A 27,588-nucleotide genomic window follows, 5' to 3' on the forward strand; every position below is an offset into this window, starting at 1 on the left:
CCCAAAATACTGCCTGGGGGTGACTGAGACTGGAGTTTAATAATTTGTTGTAAGATATAAGACATGTAATGACTTCCTATTCCTCTTTCTTTGTTTAATCAGAGCACCATGGAACTCTGGCTATTGGTGCTAAAGACTGAACCTGAGCTCTCTTGCAAAGCTCATGCACTACTGCTATGCTGTCTCCCAAAGGCATGTAATTTTTAACCACACAGAGATAAGTGTTATGTTTTTTCAGAGTGTGAAAAGGAGAATTTCCTTAGTTATGGATGCAGAGAAAAGAGTTAACCACAGAGAAAAAAAAGGTGGTAATAACAAGCAAAGCCAAACAGAAGGGGGTTGGAGATTCTGATCACGTGATGTCTTTACTATTGATTTAATCTTAATACGCAGTTAACTTTAGATGGTCTCCTAATGAAGGAAATAAAAAAATCAGGAATGAATGGTGATTGAAGGATTAGGATAATGTACATATTGTTAACTAGCACATGAATAATTATGGGTTCCTGAAGCTATCTAGAAGTCAAGGCTCCTCTTTATTTTCTTGCTTTCAGAAGCTGTGGACAAGTCATTTTTCTGAGGCACACCGTGTTCTTTGGTCAGTAGTATTCATGACGTGGAATGATCAGGAAGGCCTATTCCAGGGGGCCAGGGCACCTCCTTCTAAATGAACTAAGTCAAGTCTGGGGTCTGTCCTGGCTTAAGTCCTTTGCCTCCCACCTGTGTGGGAACTCAAGCCAACCCTCAGCTCCTTAACTGAACATGAAGCAACAGGTCAAACTTGAAGCCACCTTCTTCCTCTCTGCCGGGAAGTCAGGGTCTGAAGCCCAATGGGGGAGTGGGTCTGAAGCCCATTCATGACTGCCACCTCACAGCAGAGCCAAGTCAGACACCAGCCACTTACTAACCTGGGTGTGGTGTGGGAGTGGGACCAGCATAAGCAGCAACTCAGCTTCACTCACCACACAATCATCGATGATCTCCGCGAGGCGTGTCCGGTGTTTGCGCCCTAACCGCATTATTTTCTTCCATGTGTAGTAGTACTCCACACACTGAGCCACTGTCTTAGACTTTACCTGTAGGGAAAGTCATCTCAAGATGAGTCCCAGAAAGGTGCAGGAGAGGAATATTTTTTGAAAATGTAAATTGCAATAGGTTTATGCAGATCAATAAAAAATGTACACAGTGAGATGCTTCCTTCCCAAACATCCATCATGTGTCCATCTATTCAACCTCCTTTATCTATCTATCCATCCATCCATTCCCATGCGTGCATTTCTCTTGCCTTTCCCCTGCTATACAACTAACCCCCCTTAGTAACTTCTTGGATTTCATTCCAATTTTTTCCCATACACCAACAAATATGAAAATAAATTCTCTCTCACCAATTTTCCTTACAAAATGTAGTCTAGTCTATATATTATTTTGCCACCTGATTTTTTTAATGATAAGGTCTGGAAACTTTATCTTATTTATTTATTTTTGCCTCCAGAATTATTGGTGGGGTTTGGTGCCAGCACTACAAATCCACTGCTCTTGGAGGCTATTTTTCCCATTTTGTTGCCCTTGTTGTGGCTGTTATTGTTATTATAGCTGTTGTTGTTGGACAAGACAGAGAGAAATCGAGAGAGAGGAGGAGAAGACAGAGAGGAGGATGGAAAGATAGACACCTGCAGACCTGCTTCACCACTTCTGAAGCAACCCCTGTGCAGATGTGGAGCTGGGGACTTGAACTGGGATCTTTACGCCAGTCCTTGCGCTTTGCGCCATGTGCGCTTAAGCCGCTGCGCCACCGACCAGCCCCCGAAATTTTATTTCTTTATCACTCCATGAAGAAGTAAATTATTTTTCCAATCCATAAAGCAACATGCTTTGCCATTTAATGAACATGAATATGTTGGCTCTCTGACTTGATTGTGACTTGACCATCACAATCTATTTATGAAAAATGTTCCTTAGTAATTGGACAGGAATATCAGGAGAAAGTCATAAGGGTTTAGTTGCTTCTGGGAACAAGCTTTGCCTGTTCATTAACCCCCCCCCACCCCCCGCCCAAGACATATTTTGAAGAGGGAAACATTTGTTTAGTTCCTATCTCCCTCAGTTAAAAGTGGGGTTCAATAAAGAAGTGGGCTTTCTGGAAGCAGATAATAGGTGGACTGCTGGGGTTGGGGAGATAGCTTAACAAGTAGTGCTCCTGCCTTGTCATACACTCGGCTCAAGTTTGAGTTCTGGCACCACAAGGGAGGAGGTGCTGTGGCAGTGGAGGAAGGAGGAGGACAGAGAGGGGGAGGGAGGAGGAGCCAAGGCCAGGGAGGTGGTGCAGTGGATGAAACCCTAGACTCTCAAGCTTGAGGTCCTGAGCTCCATCCCTGGCACTGCATGTATCACAGCAATGCTTTGGGCCTCTTTCCTCCTCTTCTTTTCTGTCTCATTAAGAAATATATATATATATATATATATATAATATATATATATATAAATATGTATTTTTTAAACAATGGAACCAAAGATAAAGTGTTGGATTCTGAAGCATGAGGTCCAGAGTTTGATTGCCAGTATTCCATGTGACAGAAAGATACTCTGGTTCTCTCCTTGTATTTGTATTTTAAATTTGTACTTTATTTATTTATGAGAGACTTAGGTCTCTCATAAATAAATAAAATACAAATTAAAAAGGGTGAGGGATGCTCAGGGGCACAGCTGTTTAAGAGCACACATCACAGTGCACAAGGACTGGGGTTCAAGCTCCCAGGCTTTTTCTCTCTCCCTCTCCATCTCCCCTTTCCTTCTCAATATCTCTCTGTCCTAGTTAGTATATATATATCTATATATCTATCTCTCTATATATTTTTTAAAGTTTGACTGTACCCTACACAGTCATGCACATGGTCATGAGATGTCTCCCATCTACCTGACACCTTGAATTCTACATGATCATCATTCCAGAAGTGAGGAGAGTGGCCTAGAGGACACTTCTTTAAAAACCTGAGCTGCCTGCCAAGAATAACAGGAGTTCATCACCAGTTGCCAAGGTGTGAGATCTTCAAGGAATGCAGCCTAGGACTGCTCAGTCCCGGGGGGCAGTCCCTCAAAAAAGATGGAGTCATAGGAGTGGCTAGGTAGATGAGTCAGCAAAGAGCCAGGTGACCATGTGTGCGAACCAAGTTTCAGTCTGGCCCTCACTGCATTACAAGAAGCGTTGGTGCTGTAATCTCTCTCTCTCTCTCTCTCTCTCTCTCTCTTTCTCTCTCTCTCTGCCTTTTTATCTTAAGCAAACATCAAAGCAGGGTAGAGCAGGGCAGGGCAGGGCAGGGCAGGGCAGGGGAGGGGTAAATACAGGTCTGGAAGTGGAGGCAAGTAGAAGTTCACCTGTACTGATTCTCATCTCCTCAAAGGTCTGAATTAAAGATAGGAAACATGCACCCAGGACCACAGAGGATGTCCTTCCCAGTCCAGGGCCAGTGGGGGCTGTTAGCTGTGATTCTGTTCTCTGTGGACCTGAACATCTTAATGACCTGAGTAATAATATGATTCTCAGTACTCACTGGTTTACTCAAGCACTCTGAATCATTTTAGCTTTGAGCCTAAACTACCTCTCAGCCAATTAAGGCCTATTATCTGCCATATTAAGTACTATTTCATCTATGCAAGAGTTCTCATTTGCTGTGAAATGCTATATATATAGCATTTTTTTTGGTCTATCACTGTCATTATGAATAGGGGGCAAACACCAGGAATTTCACTACCGGCTAGAGGATAAATATTCTTCTGTCTGGGGCCGGGTGGTGATGCACCTAGTTGAGCACACATGTTACAAGGCACAAGGACCCGGGTTTGAGTCCCCAGTCCCTACCTGCAGGGGGAAAGTCTCACAAGTGGTAAAGCAGTGCTGTAGGTGTCTCTCTGTCTCTCTCTCCCTATCCCTCCCTTCCCTTTTGATTTCTGACAGTCTTATCCTATAAATAAGTAAATAAATAAAGATAAAAAACATTTAAAAAATATCCTTGTCTCTGATTTCCTAGAGAAAAAATGTCAGAAACACAACAGACCTGTGAAATATACATGAAATAAATTATGTAAATCATGAACCAGAAGGTCAGTTCTACTTATTCTGATAGAATGTGTAAATTATGCATATTATTCAAGTAAAAACTCACCCACCACTTCCATATACAAATAATCCATGTCTCTCTTCTCCCTCATGACCCTCACACCCAACCTCACACACACATGGGGGCTTGTAACAAATGCCACCTTTCACCACCATTTGGGGGCTGGAAGGTACTCTTTTTATAAGTGCACTAAAGCAGTGAGCAGGTAGCTCTTTATATGTCTTTAGTTGTATAATTTCCCAAATTCAATTCCAACTGAACAATGGGAAAAAAAGATGCTTACCATTTTCTGTACAAAAATAAAGTCTTTGCTGTAAGTGGCCAGTGCTTTATTAAACAGTTTTCTTTCGAGGGAGGTCCACTTGTCTGAACCTACAAAAAAAAACACACATTTTCTAAGGACAGCTCACAGTTTTCCCTAGGCTTAATTGTTGGTTTGTTTAGATAAGTTATAAAACACAACTGGTTCAGCAGCCGAGAGAAATACCTATCAAACTCCCCTCTGAACAACAACAACAACAAATCAGTGGAGTATAATGTTTAGCAGTTGTGGTAGCTGGGTTTAAATCCTAGATAAGGCTTTGATCATAAGGCACATTATAGACCTGAGACTCAAGTTTCCTGACCTGAGTCTTAGTGATGATTAAAGAATACACACAGTGTTGGCCCAGTTAATAGACAATCACTAGTTTTCTAGTTATCCTTAACTTCTTAGCTCAGCAACTAAAAAAAAAATGATGATGCTTCACAAATTCTAGCCATAGTTTTTAATGCAATTGTGATTTTCATGTTGTGTGCACACTGGCCGGGCAAGTGCTCTTCAAGATGTGGAGGACCCTGCGGTAACCACTCTGCAGGGGCTGACAATCAAGGGCAAGCCAGTAGGTGCTACATTTCAAGGTGATGACTACAATATGCTCTCTACTGTTGAGTCTGTTCAGAACTCTGAAAAAAGCAAGGCCACTATCTGACTCCTATGGCTTGCAAGTTTATCTCTCCACTTGTAGAAGGGGAACCGTTTCTTAATTAAACCTCTACAGAAGGAAGCATCTTCACCAGGTTCGGGATGCTGGGTATCTCTGGCTGTGTAAACCACCACAGCAGGGAAGAGAAGATGGGCTGGGGTTTGAAGCAGCTTTGCTGAGTGGATGTGAAAGAGCAGGTTGGTGGGATTTGGTGTTTGGGAGCAGTTCTGTATCATCACTTCTCACATTTGACCAACATTCAAGACCCTGGAGTCCTAGCTTTCATATGCTCCCCTTACCCACACGCAGAGACAGAAAGGGTTAACCAACAGTTTAGGTGAGTGACTGCAGAGCAGTCATTGCAGCCCAGGAGGTGGCACAGCAGTTAGAGGGTTGAACTTGCAAGCATGAGGTCCTGAGTTCAACTCTCAACATCACAAATGCAAAAGTGCTGCTATAATCCTCTTGCTCTCACACACAGATAAATACACTTTTAAAAGTATTTTGTTTATTTATTTATTGCGTAGAGACAGAAATCAAAAGGGCAGGGGGAGGTAGAGAGGAAAAGAAGGAGGGAGGGAGGAGGTGGAGGAGAGACAGAGAGATACCTGTAGAATTGCTTTACTGCTTGTGAAGCTCCCCTGCTGCAAGTGGGGACGGGGGGGGGGGGGCTTAAACCTGCGTTTTTGCACATTGTAACATGTTCACTCTACCAGGTGTGCCACCACCCAGCTCCCAAATAAATAAATCTTTAACAAAGAAAAAAGGAGAGGAGAGGAGAGGAGAGGAGAGGAGAGGAGTGGAAAGGAAAGGAAAGGAAAGGAAAGGAAAGGAAAGGAAAGGAAAGGAAAGGAAAGGAAAGGAAAGGAAAGGAAAGGAAAGGAAAGGAAAGGAAAGGAAAGGAAAGGAAAGGAAAGGAAAGGAGAAAGAAAGGCAGGCAGGCAAAGTAGTCATGGTTCCTTTTCGGTATCCATCAAAACAGCAAAGACATAAAAAGGCTCAGAAAACTGATAATGGGAGAGGATCATGATGGAGACAGATCACATAAGGTGAGTCCCTGGGCAAACTTATAAAGGAAGCTGATGTGCTGCCCTGCATCGAATGGTTCTAGGGTATGCAGTTGTGAGTTGCATCTCAGACTAGGAATCAGGGCATTTTGCCGACGAAAATCACAATCTAAGCAGATTAATAACAATCCTTCCCACCCCAACTAGATGATGTTTCTGGAGTTAGAGTTCAGCTCTAAAACCTGCTGAGACACAGGGCCATGCAGTCTTTACAGGCTAGTACCGTTCAAAGGGAACATACTTCCTTCCATCTCATAGTCGCTCATCACCTTATTACTATCTGAGAAGCAGTAGTACGGTTCCGGGTCTGTCTACTTGGGAGAAGCATGTACTTTCATATCCCCCAAATGGCTTGCCACTTGCAATTCCAGAGCACGACCATCTGTGATGGTTTCATGGGAGAAGACTGCCCCCTGCTGATTCCTCAGTGGTGTCAGGACTGCTTTCTGTGATGGGTCTTTGTCTTCCTGATCCCAAAATGTTCATGCCACATCCCTAGTCCTGTGTCGGCAGTGACCTGTGTGGTCCTGCTTTCCTCTCTGTGGCCTTCTCCTATTGCAAGGGCTGGAGGGGCAGGGAGAATGTGCTCAGAGCACAAGACGGTTCCTCCATGTAGCCCACAATTTCATAGAAATGACGGGATGTGTGCCTGTCCAATGACAGGGGAGATTGTCCATGAAACCACAGACATAGCTGGAAAAGCAGACCTGTTCCCTCCCTCTACACACACACACACACACACACACACACACACACACACACACACACACACACACACACACACACACACACACCAGAGCGGGCCATCTTCGCTGCACCCCCATCACAGCACTGCTTGCAGGGCTGAGACTTCTGCCGAGGCCCAAGACTGAATTCCCAGGCCAATATGTGGGATACAGAAATCACAGCCAAGCGGCTCTCCCCACTTACTAATATCACTGTTATGACAAAAAAGGGGTAATTTTAGTCAGCCGACCAAAGCCTATACATGTGGTTTGCCATTTACTCCTTCTATAGACTCATAGACAAGTTGACTGAACTTCTCTGTGTCTCATTTCCTTTTCTGTGACATGGAATCCAGCTCGTCATCCTGTGACTGGCAGTATACATGGGTTAATTCCTCAGCCTTACTCTAGGCTGATCAGAATTCCTATAGTCTCATCACCTCACCACCAGAGGTGATTACTTTCTGTAATCACCTTCTGTAATCTGAAGTCCATCTTCTAATTCCTGGACTCTTGACATCACAGAAGCCCTTTCTTTATTCTCAGACCCGGCTCTAAGCCAGCCTTTCTTGGATTCGACATCTTGGACCAAGTCCAGGATTTGGGGCTGCTTCAAATCTTTGCCTTCCAGGATCCCTGCCGTCCACTCAGCATGCATGCAGGGCTAGTGGATTGGCATCCCCTCAGTGCCTATTTGTTCTACCCGGGGGATTCCTGGCTATTGGGCTATTGTCAGCAGGGGGGCCCTAACAAGACGATTAAGGCTAATTACAAAGACTCTAATTAACTGGATGAAATCAGCGCTGGAACAGTATCCACAGAAAAAATGCTCTGAGTTGGTTGCTGAGGAACAGGTTCTAGACCGTGGCTAAATAGGGGGCAGTGTACAGTGAATCCAAGCAATTAAAAACAGACAGGGGGCGAGAGAAGGTATGGGTAGAGTATTATTTAAAGAAGGTCTTTCTGTCTTTCAAGATTAAAAAAATATTTAATTTATTTTTTTAATGAGAGATACAGAAAGATACACAGAAAGAGGGGGAGGGGTGAGAGGGAGAGGGAGAGGGAAACCAGAGCACTGTTCAGCTCTGGCTTATGGTGATGCTGGAAATTGAAACTGGGATTTCAGTTTCAGGTGTGAAAGTCTTTTGCATAACCATTAGGCTGTATCCCCAGCCCTTCCTTTCAAGATTAAAAAAAAATTATTAGTGCTGTTATTGTAGTTACATAAGAAAGACATGTTTATTATAGAAAAAAAAAGGGAAGCAATCTTTAATTCTTTCATTCTTATGAGTGGGAGGGAGAGACAGATCAGAGCACTGCTCAGCTGTGGTGTCTGCAATGCTGGGGTTAAAGCTTAACTCCCAGCCTTAGAATGTTTTCTTACTGCATTGCTGGGGCTGGGGTGGGAAAAGGAAGATCACAAGTAAAGTAAGAGAAGTGACTTTACACAGGACTGAGTAAAGTGACTTTTCACAGGACTGAGCCTCGGGTTTCCCAAAACCAGCAGCCTCCCTCCCTGAGTCTATTGTGTTGCCTTTCCTCCAGGAGACAGGCAGGCCTGGGAAAGCTACCTTCTCTCCTGATAGCTAAGAACATGAAATTCTTGGTTCTGGGGCCAAGAATTATGATGGGGTGACAATGGCCACAGCAACAAGGCTAGAAACCAAATGAAATCCAGAGTCCCGATAAGGCGGGATTTAACTTGACAGGCCTACTCTCAAGCTACTTTGTGGCTTGGCACAAAGGTCAAGGTAGAATGGGGGTCACCTGGGTGAAAGTCACTGACACTCTGGAACCAAATCAGTGGTGTGAAGAGGAGGGAAAGGTGGTGTCTAGCTGGGGTATGTGACACAATGGTATTATGGTCTCCCAACTTTGGCTTCGAAGGGAACTGTTTTGGAGGTAGAGTCAGGTTAGACTTTGGGTATCTGTCTTTTATTGCTCAGAACTCCAGAATAGTCTCTAAGGGAGAGTCTATAATCATTTTCTGGAAAAGACAGATGACTGGCAAATGCAGGTGGGCACCCTTTTCTTGGGGGGCATGCAGGTTGTGGACACCAACTCTACATACCTCTGTTCTACTTTTTTTTCTTTCTAAGAATTAAAAAATATTCCAGGAAGGTGGAAAAGGATGACAGAGGACCTAGTGGGGGTTGTATTGTTATGTGGAGAACTGAGAAATGTTATACATGTACAAACTGCTGTATTTACTGTCAACTGTAAAACATTAATCCCCCAACAGAGGATAAAAAGAATTCCAGTAAGGAGTAGCTTCCTTTCTGGCCCGCCTGGAAGTAAAAGCAGACAGGATGGGCAAAGGATTCACTAGGAGCTCCTAACCACAAACATTCAATAATCTTTTGGCCATGGAGATAGTGCAGAGGTAACACACCAGACTTATGTGAACCCCAGGCCCCAGGTTTGATCCCTGGTGTCTCCCTATCCCAAAGCTGAGCAGTGCTCTGACTTCTATCTTTCATGAGTGAAAATTAAATGTATTTTTTAAAACGTCCAGTCAGTTTTAGCAGAGCTGAAAGCCCACTGTCTCTCTCCCTCTCCCTCAATGACTGTCTCTTCCTCAGACTGCCTGGGGGTAGGACTCTTCTGCCTACATCGGGCATAGTCACGGTTTCATTTTAGTTCTCAGTCCTCAATAAGTAACCACTCTATAAATGAATAATCATTGCTATTAGGACACCTCAAGCCCTGGGTTACGCCACTACTACCACTAACCTTTACAAAAATGCTGCAAGGGATGGAGTATATGGCCCCACTTCAAAGGTGAGAAAACCAAGATTGCTGAAGGCCCTGGAGTACAGGCAAGAGCTGAATCAGCATCTACTGCTTCCAAAGCTGAAGTGCTGCCTAGTACTGTTGCCTCTGTGCTGTATGCTCTGTGGCTCTTCCCTCCCCTTCGCACTGGTCTCATGGTGACATATGCAGGTATCATTCCCTGTGACCCAGTACTTGACACATCCCTGAGGAGACTAACACGGACAAACACCCCATAGGGTCCAGTCAACTGACACAACTGCCCCACTTCTGCCCAAGATTGGTAAGTGCTGACTGGGACAGGACCCATGCTAGCTACATTAAAAGGTGACACAACCAACCAAGCAGATGACCCACCCCAACAGGGCCCAAGGCTTCTGGCCACCTACCGGCATAGTGGTAATTTGCTAAAGGATGACATTTTAACCGGACTGGTTTCCGCAGAAGCAGCATTTCCAGAGCAGCCTGCAGAATCATGGGAGAGAAAAAGAGTCAGTCATAGGTATGCGTGTCCTAGGAAAACCATCTGATTACAGGGGACAAAAGGCTTTGTACTGCAGATACTAGGACTGGGGGAGCTGGCAGGAAAGCCGGAGGGAGACTCCCCTTACCAGGGTTTCCTTTTTTTGGTCAGCACTTGTGTAACGCCTCCCCAGCCCAAGCCTGCAGCCACCTGGTCACGCCAGGGGAAAAACACTGGGGGCAGCCGAGTCCCCACTCCTTCCTGTGTGAGAGCCTCAGACTCAGGGATGGTAGAGCTTTCTCTGAATGGAGGTTGAGTTTCTGGGGCAGGGCTCAGAGGAAATGAGTGGGTGACTTGTAATTTTTTGCAGAAAAACCACGTTTCATCACAGCTGAACATAAACAGCTGCATTAGTAATAATCATACTCTACATTGTTCTTCCAGAGAACCTAGCAAAGTACACCCATTTTCAACTCTGCCTCCTTTTGCCACACCTACTTAAAAAAAATGCCTCAGGTGAATGTGAGTAGATGGCTGAGGGGCAGAACACATTCTTGAACCTTTTGATACTAAGTGCAGCCACAGACTAGCAGGCAACACAGACAGCCTTGGGCCCTGGTTAGAACTGCTTAAACCTACTAGTTCAGAACTGCTGAGTAATAAGCTGTGTTTAAAATTTTTCTTGTTTTGTGGTGCTAGGGTCTTACGCATGGATGATTCTACTCCTAGGATGACTTTTTCATTTTTAAAACCAATAAATAGAGAAACAGAGGAATAGAGAGAAAGAAAGGAGAGTAACACACAGAGAGGGAGAGAGCACTGCTCCACATCCAGAGCTTCCCCTGATGCTGTGGCGTTTCCACTGAGTGCTGGCGCTTAAAACCAGGGTCTCATGCATGGTAAGGTGTGTGTTCTATCTCCCTACTACAATACTCTACATTTTAGACAAATTCCAGGTGATTCATGTGAACATTAGAAGTTTGAAAGCTGGGGCCAGGTAGTGGCGCACCTGGTTGAGCACACATGCTACGTGTGCAAGGGCCTGGGTTCAAGCCCCCGACCCCCATCTGCAGGTGGAAAGCTTCACGAGTGGTGAAGCAAGGTTACAGGTGTCTCTCTGTCTCTCTCCCTCTCTGTAACCCCCTACCCTCTCAATTTCTGGCTGTCTCTATTCAATAAATAAATAAATAAATAAATAAACAAAGACTTTTTAAAAAGTTTGAAAGTTAATGTTTTCTCCAGGAGTCTTTCTCGAGATGGAACAGATAAATGAATAGCAGGTTCTGAGATAAGGAGACTCACGCTTTGGTTTGGGATACTGAAGAACTATGTCAAAGGTGGATGGCACCAATTAGTACACACCACTTTGCTTTGGTTAGGAGAGAAAACAGTTCTGTAATGACCCAACTTCTGTCTGATCTCCACAGCAGAGTATGATAGGCTATTTTAGGGCCAAGTCTTATCTCAGTAAAGCCTTTGACCTCCATTACTGGAGACCCAGTTTTCTCATGTGAGATAGAAGTGCTCACTGTCCATGACAAATATACCCATGATTATAACTTAGAAACAGATGTGTAAAAAAAATTCAACTAGAAGCTTCTTTTTTTTTTTAAAAAAAAAAAATATATATATTTATTCCTTTTTGTTGCCCTTGTTTTATTGTTGTCGTTGTTGTTGGATAGGACAGAGAGAAATGGAGAGAGGAGGGGAATACAGGGGAGAGAAAGACAGACACCTGCAGACCTGCTTCACTGTGAAGCGACTCCCCTGCAGGTGGGGAGCTGGGTGCTCGTACCGGGATCTTTACATTGGTCTTTACGCTTTGTGCCACGTGTGCTTAACCTGCTGTGCTACTGCCCGACTCTCAACTAGAGGCTTTCAAATCCTCAAAGACAAGGAACATGGAGGCATGCTGAGGGGCAAACATCTTATGAATTGGTTGTATGGGACGTAGAATAATACAGGAATCTAGGACCTCTGACATGAAGAGTAAGAACTGCCAAGCCCGTATTTCATGGTTCCTTACCATCACATCACCTTTGGCCTCAAAGAGAGAATGCAAGGCAAATTCAGAATTGGTCCCTCCACCTGGCAATGCACTTGAACAGCATAAATTCAGGAGATTCTCCACTGTTGGGAACAAGGAGACACCAATGCATCAGAGAAGGTGAGTCTGGCATCGTGGCAAAACACACCAAGAGTCGAGAGAGAGAAATCCCAGTGACACAATCAAGTCTTTTCTGTCCAGTTCTTCCCCAAAGTCAATACCTCTTTGCTGGAGGTCATGGTTTTCTAGTTCCGGCCAGGGCTTCCATACCAGCGTGGCTTTGTGTGTGTCCTGAGCCAGGGCAGAGACATCCTGGAGTTCTGGAATCTCTGCTTGGAATCTCAAGCCAATGTTGATGCGTCTTAAATGACAAGAGAAACAACATCATGAGTTTCAATTTGAGGTAAGTGCAACTGTCAGGAACTTGGGAAATCGGAGACTCAAAATCTTTCTGCAACAAGAACGAGGGGTTTCCTCATAGTGTGAACTTAAGATTCCAGCGATGGCCTTCTTACTATGATAAGAAGCACTTTCAATACTGGGGAGAGATGTTACAAAGAGTAAAGAAGACATCTTCCTAGGGATCCTTAGCTCTATAAGTAGGAGAAAATGGTGCCAATTCCACGGGAATAACTGATCAGAAAATAGCTGTGGCACTACTTAACCGGGGGAAAAAAGGGGAGAATATAAAGTACTGATTTAATTTTTATCCCTTTCATACTACTCTCTCATAAATTATCCCTATCTGAATGTCATGTACAGTAATGACACCTGGAATGTAAGCAAAAGAGTGATAATTATTTCACTTAATAGATGAACTACTTTATGTACTTATTTATTGCCACCAGGGTTATGGTTGGTTGGAGCATGACAACTCCACTACTCCCAGTGACTTTTTTTTCCCCCTTTTATTGCCCTTGTTGTTTATCGTTGTTGTTATTATTGTTGTTATTGCTATTGTTGTTGTTTGATAGGACAGAGAGAAATCGAGAGAGATGGGGAAGACAGAGAAGGGGAGAGAAAGACAGACACCTGCAGACCTGCTTCACCGCCTGTGAAGCAACCCCCCTGCAGGTGGGGAACTGGGGGCTCGAACCGGGATCCTTAAGCCGGTCCTTGCACTTCTTTGCACCACGTATGCTTAACCCACTGTGCCACTGCCCAACTCCCCGACTTTTTTCCCCTCATTTTTTCCTGTTTTACTTCTCATGGGGGGAGTGGATGGAGAGGAGAGATACCTGTAGCACTACTCTACCTGAAGCAGGTGGAGACTCAAGGCTTGAACCCAGGTCCTTGCACATGTTTGTGCATAATGCTCTACTGGATGGGCCATCACCTGGTCCCTTAGATGAACTACTTTAAGTCTAGAAAGGTTAACTTGATCAAGATTAAAATGGTGATGGAGTTCAGCTTTTTTTGATTTCTGAAACAACATACTCTTTTTTGAATTTACCCACAAAAAGAATGATCTTTCCTTTCTATTGTATCACCTGTCCTCCACACACCCATCCATGTACACACCTCAAAGCACAAACTCAGTTGGAATATTGGCTAAGAATCTTAGAAAGGAAATGGGAGAAACAAAGGCCTTTAGAAGCGGCCTCTTAAGAGAGCTGGACATTCAGAGAGATGCTTTGGTGTCACTGGGGATGAGAAGGTATGTGGCCAGACCAAACTGGCCCATGGATATGGGCACATTATGTTTTCTGGACGTAAAGTTTCATGATTTTGCCACTCGCTGAGTCTTTGACAAAGTCTTGGCAATTACAGGGAAACTACGGCATTTGAGAAATACGACAATCTTACAAATTTTGTAATTCCTTCCCTCAGAAGCTACTCTGATCCTGAAAGGACTAAATGCACTCTTTCTTCTCCTTCTCCTCCTCTTCCTTCTCCTCCTCCTTCTTTCTTTTAAATGCGGTACCAGAGAGTAAACTTTGTACTTCGTGCATGCACAGAACACACACGACTTCTGGGCCACTTCTCTGGTCCAATCTTTATGTATTTATTATTTTTTTTAAAGAGAGAGATACCAAAACACCATTCCACCATTCATAGCACTCCACTTGTTTTCTCTGCTTTAGGTCTCTGCCTAAGGTCTTGTGCATGCTAGATACAGGCTCTGTGGCTTAGCCAACTCCAAGCCTCTAACTGAAAAAAAATGAAAGAAAAAAATTATGACAGACAGCCCAGAGAACCACTCTGGTATATACAGTGCCAGGGAAGGAACCTGGGACCTCACACATGAAAAGTCCTACATGTTACCTGCAGATCCACCTCCTTCCTGGCTACCTAGCTACATTTTCTTTTTTACTTTTTTAAAAAATTATATTGACTTATTTACTGGATAGAGAGAAAGAAATTGGGAGTGAAGAGGGGAGGGCAGGGTGGCGGCACACCCAGATGAGCATACACATTACTATGTGGGATGACCCAGGTTCAAGCCTCCACTCCCCACCTGTAGGGGAGACACTTCATGAGTGATGAAGCAAGTCTACAGGTATCTCTCTTTCTCTCTCCCTCTCTAGCTACCCTTCCTCTCTCAATTTCTATCTCTCCTATCAAAATAAGAACAAAAAAAAAAAATAAAGGTGGAGAATGGCTGCCAGGAGCAGTAGATTCATTGTGCAGGCATTGAGCTCCAGAGATAACTCTGGTGGCAAAAGAAAAAAAAAAAAAGGAAGAGGGAGATAGAGATAGACAGAGAGATACCTACAGCACAGCTTTACTGCTCATAAAGCTTCTCCCTACAGGTGTGAACTGGGGGCTTGAACCCAGTCCTGGTGCATTATAGCATGTGCTACCACCTGGCCCTAACTATATTTTCTTTCTCTCTCTCTTTTTTAATTATAGGTGTTTTTGTTGTTGTTGTTGTTAATCTTTATTTACTGGATACAGAAATCGAGAGTGAAGAGGATGGTGAGAGGGATAAAGACAGATAGAGACACCTGCTGCAGCACTGCTTCACCACTTGCAAAGTTTTCCACCTGCAGGTGGGGACTGGGGGCTCTAACCTGGGTTCTTGTCCATTGTAACAGTGACACTCAACCAGATGTGCCACTACCCAGCCCCCCAACTATATTTTCTTTTTAAAAAATAATATTTATTTATTCCCTTTTGTTGCCCTTGTTGTTTTATTGTTGTAATTATTATTGTTGTCATTGTTGGATAGGACAGAGAGAAATGGAGAGAGGAGGGGAAGACAGAGAGGGGGAGAGAAAGACAGACACCTGCAGACCTGCTTCACCACTTGTGAATCAACTCCCCTGCAGATGGGGTACTGGAGGCTCGAACCGGGATCCTTATTCTTGTCCTTGCCCTTTGCACCACATGCGCTTGACCACTGTGCTACTGCCCAATTCCCCCAACTATATTTTCTTAAGCTCCCTACTTCCTTTCTTCATTCAAGGTTTGTATTCTAGAGAAGAATTGGCTTTTCCTTACGGTTCAACATCAATGGTCTGCTCTCCAGGCCCAGGAGTGACTGTCACATTGCTGCCATCGATGCTGTCTGAAGCACAAAAGCTGGAGGTTATTGGTCATCAGGGAAAGAATATGGAGGAAACTAAAGCAAATCAACAGCTAACCGGGGCAATCACAACAGAGAACCTCTATTACCCAGCGCAGGCCAGAGTTCCCCCACAATTCTCAAAAAGTTAGACTGTGGTGCTAAGTAGCATTTCTCACACAAGGCCAGAAGCAACTCTGGACTGCCATGGTTTTTTTGTGTGTTTGTTTTGTTTTTGTTCTATACCAAAGCACTGTACATTTCTAGCTTATGGTGATGCTGAGGTTTGAATGTGGAATCTGGGGGCCTCAGGCTTGAAAGTCTTTTGCATAACCTCTATTATTTCTCTCTCCAGAGCTATGCTGTTCATAGAAACAATTCCAGAAAGAAGCACAGGCTATGGGCATCTCCATACTTGCTCTTTATCTATTATGCTAAAATGTGGGAGGCTGGTCTTGCAAATAGTAGCTAAGCTTCTCTGCATGTCTATGCAGTACTTTTATGTTGAGTGTTCAAGACAAATCATGCACAGCACTGTCTCAGGTTGGTTGTGCACACTTCAACTGTCTTCTCATCTCTAAGAAACTACAATTACTTTTTTTGAGTTTGTCTCTCCTGAGGATGAGCATTAGATGCTTAATCTTTTAGTACCTAGCACACTGCCTGGAATATGGAAGTGGTTCCAGAAAAGTCTGTAGGATAAATGCAACTTCTAAAAACAGTGAGATCTCTCAGGCAGATATCAGAACTGTCATGGGTCCTGTCTGCCCCCACCCCCTGCAGGCACACGCTCTTCCACCTGGGCTGGGAGGCAAATGAAACAACTCACTGGAGCGACACAACAGCACACGTGGCGTGGGCGTGAGGGGTGTGAGGGGCAGCTGGGGGTGGGCGCCAGGGCCGTGGCCGGAGATGAGGACGTTGCTGAAGAGCCCTGAGCCCTGGCGCACAGGGCTCAGCATAGGTGGGGGTGTGTAGGGAGGCAGCTCGTGTGTGGGGTCCAGGAGTAGGTGGTCCCCCAGGACTCGAGGGGAGCGCAGCTGACTCTGGTACAACGTAGCTCCTGAGAAGGAGGTGGCAGCAGCGGGGTTCGGGGTGTAGGAGGGTGGCGGTGGGATGAAGAGCGGCTCAGGACGGTGGCGGAACTTTTTCTTCTCAGGCACGGTCTTGAGGGGGTCCTCAACTTTGGCTGCACTGGGCTGCTGCTTCCTGGGAGGCTCCTAAAACAGGATGCAACAAACTGTTTCAGGTATTTAATCTTCTTCCCACAAGCATATCTCCACGGGTTCAGGTAGAGGCAACTTCTATTCAGATGGGGGGGGGGGGGACCTTCCACTAGTCTGACTCCAGCATCCTCTGCTTTAAAAAAAAAGCCACTTTCATTTTTCATTTTTTACTACATGGGTGTGGGGGGTGTTGACCAGCATAAAAAGGATTTAGGAGGAATTCCGTAATGTCTGGAGATGGGGGTGGTAGCATAAAAAGAATAAATGCACATTCCTGGCTGCTCATCCCTGCATTCCTGTCTGCTGAGTGGGCCTTCTAACTCCCCAGAGCTCCTTGGGGACAGACTTCTGGGACAGAACACATATCCTGGGGAAGGGGTCAGAAGAATCTATTCATGGAAGGTGGGCAGAGGTGGGGGGGCAGGGAGAGGGGGCCAGGCCAGCCAAAGTGGTCTCAGGGCTGCTGATTCACATTGGGCTCTCCTTCAAGGTGACTCTAGGGCTGAGAGAGAGCAGCCTAGGACCCACCAGGCTGTTTCTTACGATCTTCTCAAGCTTGGACCACTTACTGCCCCGCCTCCCAGCCCTCCTCAGTACTTGTTGCACCAGTGATGGCTCTTTGTAGCCAAGCCCTTCTCCTAGGTTGGCTTCCTGTCAGCAGTATCTGTTTAGTTTATGGAAGGGGACCAAGCACTGTCTGGAAGGAAGCTCTGCCACACAGATACATATATATTAATAAGTAAACATATGCACATCAGTAGATAAGCAGGGCATGCCAAAGCCAGACAGAAACAGACTGGGGGTGGTGTGCCAGCAGCAGCAGCAGCCTGGTGGGTTAAAAAAAAAATACAGCAGCCCAGAGCTGGGTGTGACTGGAGCGATGAGGGGATGCGTGGAGGTTCTGGGTAGTCTGTGGTACCTACCCTCTCAGGCCCTGCAGGCCAGTGTCAGTCACAGCTGCAGGGCCTCACAATTCCTGTGCCCAGGGTGGTGCCAGAGAGGAAGGCAGCAGGGGGTGATGGGAAGTGCTGGCCATGGTCATGTGATCAGCTGCCTCCAGGCCATGTGACCTGTCCTTGTCTCTGGGCCCCAGCTGCTATCAGTCTCTGCCTGTTCCTCCCTCTGTCACTGGGAGTGCCTTGCCAGTTTCTAGGACTGGAAGCTAAGGAAACTAAGGAGTGGAAAGGGGAAGGTAGAGAGGAAGGCCTCCCTAGTCTCCCAGCTCCAGTATGGAGGTTGGAGTGACAGCCCCACCTCACCCCCAGGGGGCTCCCCTCACACCAGAGCAAACCAGCCTGCCTTTTCTCCCCACCAGAGGGCTCCTCACTGTCTGAAGTGGAGATGGAGAGAGGGGGCTGAGGAGAAAAGAAGAGAGGATGCTGTGCTCCCCAAGTTGGGGGCAATCTGGAATGCTTACATCCTGAACCTGGGTAACCTGATGAGATCATCTGAGCATTTTCAGACTTGAGTGACTTCCGCTTGCACTGCAATCCAGGCCTCTGGTCATAGGCCCAAAGTCCTCATCCCCACCCCTATTGGACATCCTCTGCTGGCACATCCTTAGGTCCTCTTTTTTTGACTCTAAACCCAGACATCCTGATTCCCCAGGCAAGGCTCTGAGATATGCTGTGCCAGTGAAGCCTTGCAGAATATTATACCTGGTAACCATTTGGAAGGAAGCACTAATCTTGTCCCATATCTGCCAAGCGATACAGGGTCTCTGGCAGTGAACTGAGCACTGAGAGGTTTTTAAAGTTCCAACAGCCATGTTAAGATTCTTGAGTGAAGTACTTGAAAGTTTCAGAAAGAAAAGGTGAGCAAACAAGGACTGAGAAATACAGATCTCATTGCTTCCCTAAGATTGGGGCTGGATGCTTCTCAGCGGAATTAGTTTGGGGACCTTAATGACTTAGGCCAGGGGCGTGTTAAAGCAGGCCTGATATCAGAAATCCTAAGCATCTGGTCATGTTGCCAGGGCTACTATCAGAAGGTTCTATTGTTCCCAGGGTTTCTGAATTTGAGGATGTCTGGAAACTCTGGGGGAGAAGCCAGGACCCCTGGGAATAGCTATTAATTATCTGGGATAATATTTTGATGTTTTAATAACTGGTACAGTTGTTACACTGACCACCAGCTGAGTTGCCATCTGTTTTATTCTGAGAACACCTTTGGGTCTTTCAGAATATGACTCTACCAGACCATTAACCTAGCAGAGTAACAGGTATTTAGTGGGCCAGGAGCAGTGTAGACAAGGATGTGATGGCCAGGGGTTGCAGAGTCCTGAGTGGCCGCGCTTCATCTGAGCTCAGGTCCATGGCTTTGTGTTGTCCCCCATCTCCAAGAAAGCAAAGGGATGTCCCCAACCCTGGCAGACAAGGCAAAGCAGCAACTCACAGCAGGCGTGAGGGGGGCAGCCCCTTGGGGTGAGTGTGGGGGAGAGAGGGTCATCCTCACGAGCACGGGCATCTCGTCGTCCGACATCGAGCTGGCTGGCTTGTCTCTGGCCGTGGGGGTGGCAGCAACGCTGTTGGCGAAGCCCTGCGAGCTGGGCTTGGGCGGGAGAAGCTTGACAGGGACAGACACGGGCATGACCATAGGCGTGAGGCTCTCGGCCTCGGGAGGGAGCTGCGGTGGTGGCGGAGGCGGAGGCGGCAGTGGTGGCTGGGGCTGAGGTGGCGGGGCCTTCTCTCCTTCCTCCTACACAGACAATAAAGGCTTTGATCCTGGGCTGAGGGCAGCGCTCACAAGGGGGGACGCACTCTGCTTTTCCTGAAAGGGGCCAGGACATCACATGTGGGTGACAGGGCGCCACTGCAGGGTGGTTTCCTTGCTGCAGCCCAGTGTCCCTCAGCTCCAGTGATGCCAACTGGAGGTGGACAAGGCCATGCAGGCTGTTTCCTACAATAAAAAAATCTTGACCATGCATCACTGGTCTCTTAGAGCACACACACATATATGCATTGTTATTATTTTTTTTGGCATGGTTGTCATTTGCTTTTAAAGAAAAGGTTGTGGACTTCTAAGCAGGTAAAATAAAAGGTCTGTACTTATGTTTATTCTTTCAATTCTATGGGTCTCTGTTTCCGCCATCATCAACTGAAGTGAGACATTCCATCTTAAATCCTTACCCAGGACTAGGAAGTCTCACTGAAAATGCAAAACATGTTTTCTTAAGAAAAAAAATAAACCTGAAGACAACATTATTTTATTGAGAGTGTTCAGGAGGTGAAGTGACTTGAGTCAACCAAAGTTTTGGTGAATAGAAAGTTAGACCCATAGATTTAAATGAAGATCCACAATAGTAAAAAAGCTCTGAGAAAATTCTTTGCATTTTAGTCTAACAAAAAATGTATGAATAGTTCATTCTCTGGTTAGCCTCTTGGATAACCTTGAAGATATTAAAAAAAAAAAAAAACCTTTTGGATGCTGGCCTCCAATGCTAGTCCACTGATAAACAGAAAATGCTGAGTGTCCAGTGGTCACTCACATTAGCTTTCCCTGGTCATCGATTCCTGAGCTAGAAAGCCCAAGTGATTCTGATCTTACGTGCTTCAAGCAGAAGTTAACAATAATATTGCATCTGCGTGGCTTTTTAACTGTCTTCTCCTCCAGGGAACAGGGAGACTGGGATCCCTTAAAGGATTTCTGGCATATGTGGTTTCTGCCCACCCCCCAACCCCATTGTTCATAAAACCTGTGGAAGTGGGAACAATTTGACCTGGTCGGCTCCTAGAATCAAAGCTCATGCTACCGTTAGGGAAGGACGATCTCCCCAGATGTCTGCACGGGGCTAACATCATTCTGTCTGACAGCAGCAAAGCAAAGCAAGTAGCACAAGGCTTATGGAGGACCAGGAGTTAGCTCCTGCTAACCTGTTTGAGGCTGGGGGAGGCCCGCATTCCCCCATGGGACCGCATGTGGCCGTTCAGGGCAGGCAGGCTCTTGAACTCCTTTAGGCAGATGGAGCATGTCAGCTTGTTCTTGGCATCAAACTGTTCCCCAAACATTCCTTTTGGTTGGGCGCTGCCCCAGGGTCAAATGGAGAGAGAACATGTATGGTGAGGTAGGGGGATACCTCAACAGTAAACCACGTTATTAATCCGGTGCTCCCAGGTCTATGATCCCACTCATATCATCCCGATACCCTTCAGAGAACTATGCCCATTTTACAAAGAGGGTAACTGAGGCTTACAGTGGGGGAGGACTTGCTCAAAGTTATGCAAGTGTTGAACAGCACGTCCTTCATTCTAGGCCTTCAGGTGCTGGGTTTGTCACACTTATGGCTTATCGCTCTTCTAGGGTAGCTCAGTCTACCTCTTCCAGAGGCTTTCTTTAAGAGTCTACAGGTCTGTTATCTGATCCTGCCTCCTGACTGCATGTTTTAACAGCTTACCAGGCTTAGACTAAGTTAAATATTTACTATGAGCAGGGGTAAGATACTTTACTGCAGTATCTCAATGCCTTGTTCTCTGCCTGGTGCACAGTAGGTACCAAGGACTGTATACACACTGACTGAATCACTGTGCCTTGGGCAGAATGTGGAATCTGCCCAGCACTGCCACTAATTCGATGTATAACTTGTAGCATCCTGAATGTCAGTCTCCTCACTTGTAAAGAAACAGCAATAACAGCCAACAGCGGTTGGGGGCTCATAGGTACCAAATAAAATACATGGTAGGTACACCCCTCTTCACATCACTGGGTGACTTTCTTACGGATAATACAGAGTACCTAGCACAAAGTTTCTAAAATCCAGAGCTGTTGATGCTCTGAACTGTTGATGCACTATGAACTTCTTTGAGGAATTAACTACTTTGAAATTAAATCATGAAAGGCAACTCAGAAAAACCTCCCAGTCTACCAAAATACCAACAGGCCTCCTCTTGTCCATCTTACCTTGACTCTGGGGACCCCGTCTGGGTTCTGCCATCAGATAGGTGCATCTATTTTTGAACCAAGCAGGACACGAAAAGAAAGGAGAGAGTGAAAGAGAAAAAAAAATTGTGTTTCCAATCAGTAATATCCACTAAGCACCCTATGGGTTAACTCCCAATTAGGAATAATACACTTTGAAAAAGGCTATTGTAAAGTAGTCTCTCCACAAAGGGAGAACACTTTCACGGGGACACCTTAAGGATACAGATTCAAGGGGACCCACTATGTGAGTCCTACATACTTCACTCAGGTTTTGATCATTAACATAGATGATTCAGAACCTAATATGCTACTTTGGCCATCTCTTTGGTGATATTATTATATACTTTATGGGCAAAGGGCTGGGTCAAAATGATACCACATTTCAAGTGCCTGGCATAGCCATTATCTGACACATGTAGGTTAATGTCTCTGGAAATAAAGAGAAAAGGCTGGTGTGTGTGGGGGGGCAGGTGATGGTGCATTCAGTTGAGCACATATGTTACCATGCACAAGGACCTGAGTTCCAGTCCCGGGTCCCGAACTGTAGGTGAAGGCTTCATGAGCAATGGAGCAGTGCCGAAGGTATCTTTCTCTCTCCTTATTTCCCCCTCCCCTCTCAATTTTTCTGTTATAAATAAATAAGCAAAGGGGATAAGAGGCTGGATTGAGAATTAGGCACCGTGCCCACTGAGTGCTGGCTGGCCCTGTGGCACATTAAAATTCTAGGAGAAATTAGCACTGTGAGACTACCTGGGGCCACATGGCACTGGGAGACAGCTGCTGGTGCTGAGGCCCCATGTTATTGAGGTGAATTCCGCTGGGGGACAGCAGAGGCCGATGGGGGAGCACACTGCTGACTCGGTTCAGGTCTGAGCTTGCTGGGTCAGCCATTCCTGTATCGGGATGCCCCAGGTCCCCGTGAGAGGTCAGCATGGCCTGGGCCTGCCTGTCACTTGGATAGGCCTTGGGCTGACTGTCCTCACGCTGCTGGTGCTGGGGCAGGTGGCTCTGCTGGTAGAGGGGGTGGCTATAGGGCTGCTGGGGCTCCTGGTAGTAGTACTGGGGCATGGAGCCCAGCTGAATCAGCTGGACAGCATGCGCCTGCTCCGGGGTGTATTGGTGGGGGTCCCTGTGATATGTTGGGGGCTGCAGGTGCATCTGTTGCTGCTGTTGTTGTTGCTCTTGCAAGTGCTGCATCATAGGTTGGGACTGATAATACTGAGGTATCTGCATTGAACCCTGCCGCTGCTGCAGCTGCTGTTGCGGCTGTTGCTGCTGAGGCTGTGGCTGGCGAAGCTGCTGCTGTTGCTGCTGCTGCTGCTGCATTTCTTGCATGGACATCCGCTGTTGGCTAGCTTGCTGCAGTTGCTGCTGAGGGTAATACTGGTGCTGCTGCATCTGCTGCATGTGCTGGGACAGCATCTGTGGGGCCTGCAGTGACTGTCCTCCCTGCACTGGCATCTGAGCCAGTGGCTGCTGGTAGTCATAGTACAGGTGCCCTTGGCTAGGGTGCTGCCCAACCGGAAGAGGCGGTTTGGACAGCCCACCAGTGAAACCAGGGTGAGGCTGCTGGGGCACCTGCTGGTATCGGGAAGATATGGCCGGTGCTGAGGGCTCCAGGGACTTCTGGGATAGCAGTTGGCGGAGTGCACTGTCAGGGGCTCCGTCCATCACCGTGGACTGGGTGTGCAGCACCTGGGCCATGTTGTTGACCTGAATCCGCAGGTTTTGGTTGGCAAACACCTGGGTGAAAGAGTCAAGCTTGTGAAGGACACCACTGGTGAGCTTCTGGGTCCGGATCTCACTGGCCTGGGAGTAGGTATACTGGTAGCCATCGGTGGGTTCTGTCTGGGCTGGTGCCCCCCACATCATATTTGAGCTGGCCAAGTTGCCACGCAGCTGGACGTGGTTTCCAGGCCCAGCATGGCCTCCCCATCCTCCCTGCCTGGAGGAATCCACTTGGCCAAGGCTTTTGGATGCAACAGATAAGCCGAGGCCATCCCGAGTATCTTGAGGGAAGTGGGGGGAGAGAGGCGATGCTTGAGGGGCCTCCATTCCGGCCCCTGGGACAGGATTTCCATAGCTGTGGTTCAGCCCACTGTGGACACCAAGTGGTGGCTGCTGGTAGAAAAGGTTCTCACTACCGTGGGCCACATGGTTGGTCTTGTACAGCTGCTGGTCCCCCATGATGCCTGCCGTGGTTGTGAACGTCCAGCCACGACACCATAAAAAAGGTAAATGAAACAAACCCAAAAGGACTGAAACCCTGAGAAACTGAGAGGACGTGTCCACACTACTCCACAGCTGACATGTTTGTGAACAGGGTAGGAGGCAGGTGATGCTGCTGGCCTGTTCCACTCATGTGCCGAGTGGGGGGCTTTACATCCTCACCCGGGGGGAGACACGGGCCAAACACCACCGTGGTGAAGGGATGCTGCTTACACCTGCAAGACAAGATGTAAAGGACAGCAAGGGATTTACTTGGGAGTCTTAAGAAAATCAAGCCTACCCAATTCAACCAGAAAATACAAAATGTGACAATCGATCAGAGATAACTAATTTAGAAGCTTGGGAGGTAGCACAGGGGATAAAGTGTTGGATTCTCAAGCATGAGGTCCTGAGTTCAATCCTCAGCATCAGATGTGCCAGGTGGTGATGTAGTGCTATGGATGTCTGTCTTCCCTTCCTCTGTCTATAGCAACCAAAATAAATAACAAGAGAGAGAGAGAGAGACAGAGAGAGACAGAGAGAGACAGAGAGAGAGAGAGGAAGAAAGAGAGAAAGAAGGGGTGGGGGATCTATTGCATAGGCACTGAACCCCAGTGATAACCCTGGTGCCAATAAAAAATAAATAGGGAGTCGGGCTGTAGCTCAGCGGGTTAAGTGCAGGTGGCACAAAGCACAAGGACCTGCATAAGGATTCCAGTTCGAGCCCTGGCTCCCCACCTGCAGGGGAGTCGCTTCACAGGTGGTGAAGCAGGTCTGCAGGTGTCTATCTTTCTCTCACCCTCTCTGTCTTCCCCGCCTCTCTCCATTTCTCTCTGTCTTATCCAACAACAACGACAACAATAATAATTACAACAATAAAACAACAAGGGCAACAAAAGGGAATAAATAAATTAAATAAATATTAAAAAATTAAATAAATAGCCACTTTAATCACTCTATACCCCTTACAATGATCCTATAAACTTTTGTTCTCATGTTAGATGAGATTTATTTTACTTTCAAGCCATTATTCAATGACCCACTAGTTAGTTGAATTGCTCATTTGCTGTTTTGCTCATCGATTTATTTATGCCCAATTCTGGAAAGCCTAGTACTATTCTAGGATAGGGGGTGGTTTACAAAAAAAGTTTCAGAGGTTCAATAATCACTTTCTCTTTCTCTCCTTAAAGGTTTTATTTATTTATTTATTTATTTATTTATTTATTTATTTATTTATTAATGAGAAAGATAGGAGGAGAGGGAAAGAACCAGATATTGCTCTGGTACATGTGTTTCCAGGGACTGAACTCAGCTCTCAGCTCTCATGCTTTAGAGTCCAGTGCCTTATCCACTGTGCCACCTCCTGGACTTTCTGTGCTAAACACATATTTAAAGCATAAGGCATCATGCTAGGAAATGATTAAGACATGACTCAAATCTGGAGGAATTCACAACTAGAAATGATGGTAAATCATATGAATAAGTGCAACACAGGGAGGAAAGAGGAATGTAATAAAGGATAAAAATAGCAAACAGGGAGTCGGGTGGTAGCGCAGAGGGTTAAGTGCATGTGGCGTGAAGCACAAGGACCAGTGTAAGGATCCCGGTTCGAACCCTGGCTCCCCACCTGCAGGGGAGTCACTTCACAGGTGGTGAAGCAGGTCTGCAGGTGTCTATCTTTCTCTCCCCCTCTGTCTTCCTCTCCTCTCTCCATTTCTTTCTGTCCTATCCAACAACGATGACAATAATAATAACTACAACAATAAAACAACATGGACAACAAAAGGGAATAAATAAATATTAAAAAAAAGAATTTCAGGTGCTGAATTGAAATAAACGTTTCTTTTTTTTTATTTTTTTAAAAAAGCAAATATAGAGACTCATGAAGTGGAGAGTGTGTTTCCAGTAGCAGAGTAAACTGGAGAAAGTTTCAAGGAGTCGCGCTGCTCTCGTCAGCGTGCGGCTGGGTTAACATGGTTATCTGCTTCCTTGTGGTTCCTGCTCAGGAGAACATCTGTGCACTGGGCTGACCACCTGGCTGGATGCTTGTGATGTGGCCTGGCATTCACATACACACACTAGGATGGCCAATCAGATCCTCTCTTTTAGAATCCTGAACTGGAAAACTTCTAAAAAGTCTAGCAGAGCTTGAGTTCATATGAGTTCTTTTGTGAGCTTCACACTAGGGTGTGTAAACTCTTGAAAATATACGAAAACTGTAGTGCTGTCGTCACACTCAACAAGATTTTTCCTCCCTCCCTTCCTTCCTTCCTCTATCCCTCCCTACCCTTCATGTTTGTGCAGTTCTACTCATGTGGACTCTATTTTGTGCCGACAGAGATGACAGAGAAGAAAGGGAAGAGAAAGGGGGGGGGAGGGGAAGGGAAGGCTCCATCATTCATGAAGTCTCCCCCCTTACATGGTGCTCCCATGTGGCTCGGGTCTTATTCCTGGGTCCTTGCACAAAAGAAATTGTGCAGTTTAGTGGGTGAGCTAGCTCTTGGCTTGGAGGAGCAAGTTGTAATTACCACTTATCCTCCCTTCTCACCCAAAATCTTAACTGGATTATTGCCCCAGAAATAAACCAAACCTCCTCTCTGCCCACTGCACAAGAAGACTCTTAGAAAATTGATAAAAGAAGTAATCAATGAGTAGTAAATCTGTGCAAACTGAATGGTTTCTAATTCTCTTTTGACTAGAAAAGCTTAGTTGATTTGATTAAAATATAGTTATTCGTGGTAGCCCAGGATGTGGTTTTGAGTATCTAACTCAGAAGCAGACCCAGAACAAAAGGACCCTGGCTTTAACCATACCTGGATTCCTATCTGAATGACTGTTTTCAGTGCTTACAAATATATCAATAGCAAGCAGAAATGTAGGGCCAGGTGGTAGTACACCTGGTTAGCATATACATTACAGTGCACAAAGACATGGGTTCAAGCCACTAATCCCCACATGCAGGGGGAAAGCTTCACAAGTGGTGAATCAGTGCTGCAGGTGTCTTTCGGTTTATTTCCTTCTTTATCTCCTTCACTCTTGTCAATTTCTCTGTCTCTATCCAATAATAATAAATAAATAAATAAAATATATAAAAAAAAACAGAAAGGGGGAGTCGAGCGTGTTAGCACAGTGGGTTAAGTGCAGGTAGCGCAAAGTGCAAGGACCGGTGTAAGGTTCGAGCCCCTGACTCCTCACCTGCAGGGGAGATGCTTCACAAGCGGTGAAGCAGGTCTGTAGGTGTCTATCCTTCTCTCCACCTCTCTGTCTTCCTCTCCTCTATTTCTCTCTGTCCTATGCAGCAACGATAACAACAATAATAACTACAACAATAAAAAACAAGGGTAACAAAATTGAATAAATAAATATTTAAAAAAGGAGTAGAAATGCAATCAGTCTCATTTTTAGCAACAATTAAAAAAGCGTTCGTGAGTAAATATACAAATTGGAGAGATAACCCAGTATTACTAATATTCTATTTCTGGGTGACAACTAAGAGCTTATTCTGTGAATGTTCAAGCTGCACACTGTTACTTAGTCATATACAGAGGTGTATGTTGCATACCCATACAACTTTT

General features: G+C 45.9%; 1 protein-coding gene across 11 annotated transcripts in view; it reads right to left on the minus strand.

The window, feature by feature from the left end:
* Positions 1-27,588, minus strand: part of TRERF1 (transcriptional regulating factor 1) — a 275,654-nt gene that overhangs the window by 20,177 nt on the left and 227,889 nt on the right. For 4 of the 11 annotated variants that reach the window (XM_060189798.1, XM_060189794.1, XM_060189793.1 and 1 more), the window contains exons 5-15: positions 22,556-24,249; positions 21,785-21,831; positions 20,761-20,911; positions 19,283-19,585; positions 16,492-16,882; positions 15,599-15,665; positions 12,376-12,515; positions 12,134-12,237; positions 10,034-10,109; positions 4,399-4,487; positions 909-1,076 (exon numbers count right to left, since the gene is read on the minus strand). In XM_060189798.1, the coding sequence (XP_060045781.1) occupies positions 909-1,076; positions 4,399-4,487; positions 10,034-10,109; positions 12,134-12,237; positions 12,376-12,515; positions 15,599-15,665; positions 16,492-16,882; positions 19,283-19,585; positions 20,761-20,911; positions 21,785-21,831; positions 22,556-23,992 (2,973 nt within the window). In that variant the 5' untranslated portion in view covers positions 23,993-24,249. The remainder of the gene's footprint in view (positions 1-908; positions 1,077-4,398; positions 4,488-10,033; positions 10,110-12,133; positions 12,238-12,375; positions 12,516-15,598; positions 15,666-16,491; positions 16,883-19,282; positions 19,586-20,760; positions 20,912-21,784; positions 21,832-22,555; positions 24,250-27,588) is intronic. The other 7 variants (XM_060189799.1, XM_060189795.1, XM_060189792.1 and 4 more) reach the window with 3 other exon arrangements.

Source organism: Erinaceus europaeus, chromosome 4 (genome assembly GCF_950295315.1).
Source record: "Erinaceus europaeus chromosome 4, mEriEur2.1, whole genome shotgun sequence".
Taxonomy (NCBI): domain Eukaryota; kingdom Metazoa; phylum Chordata; class Mammalia; order Eulipotyphla; family Erinaceidae; genus Erinaceus; species Erinaceus europaeus.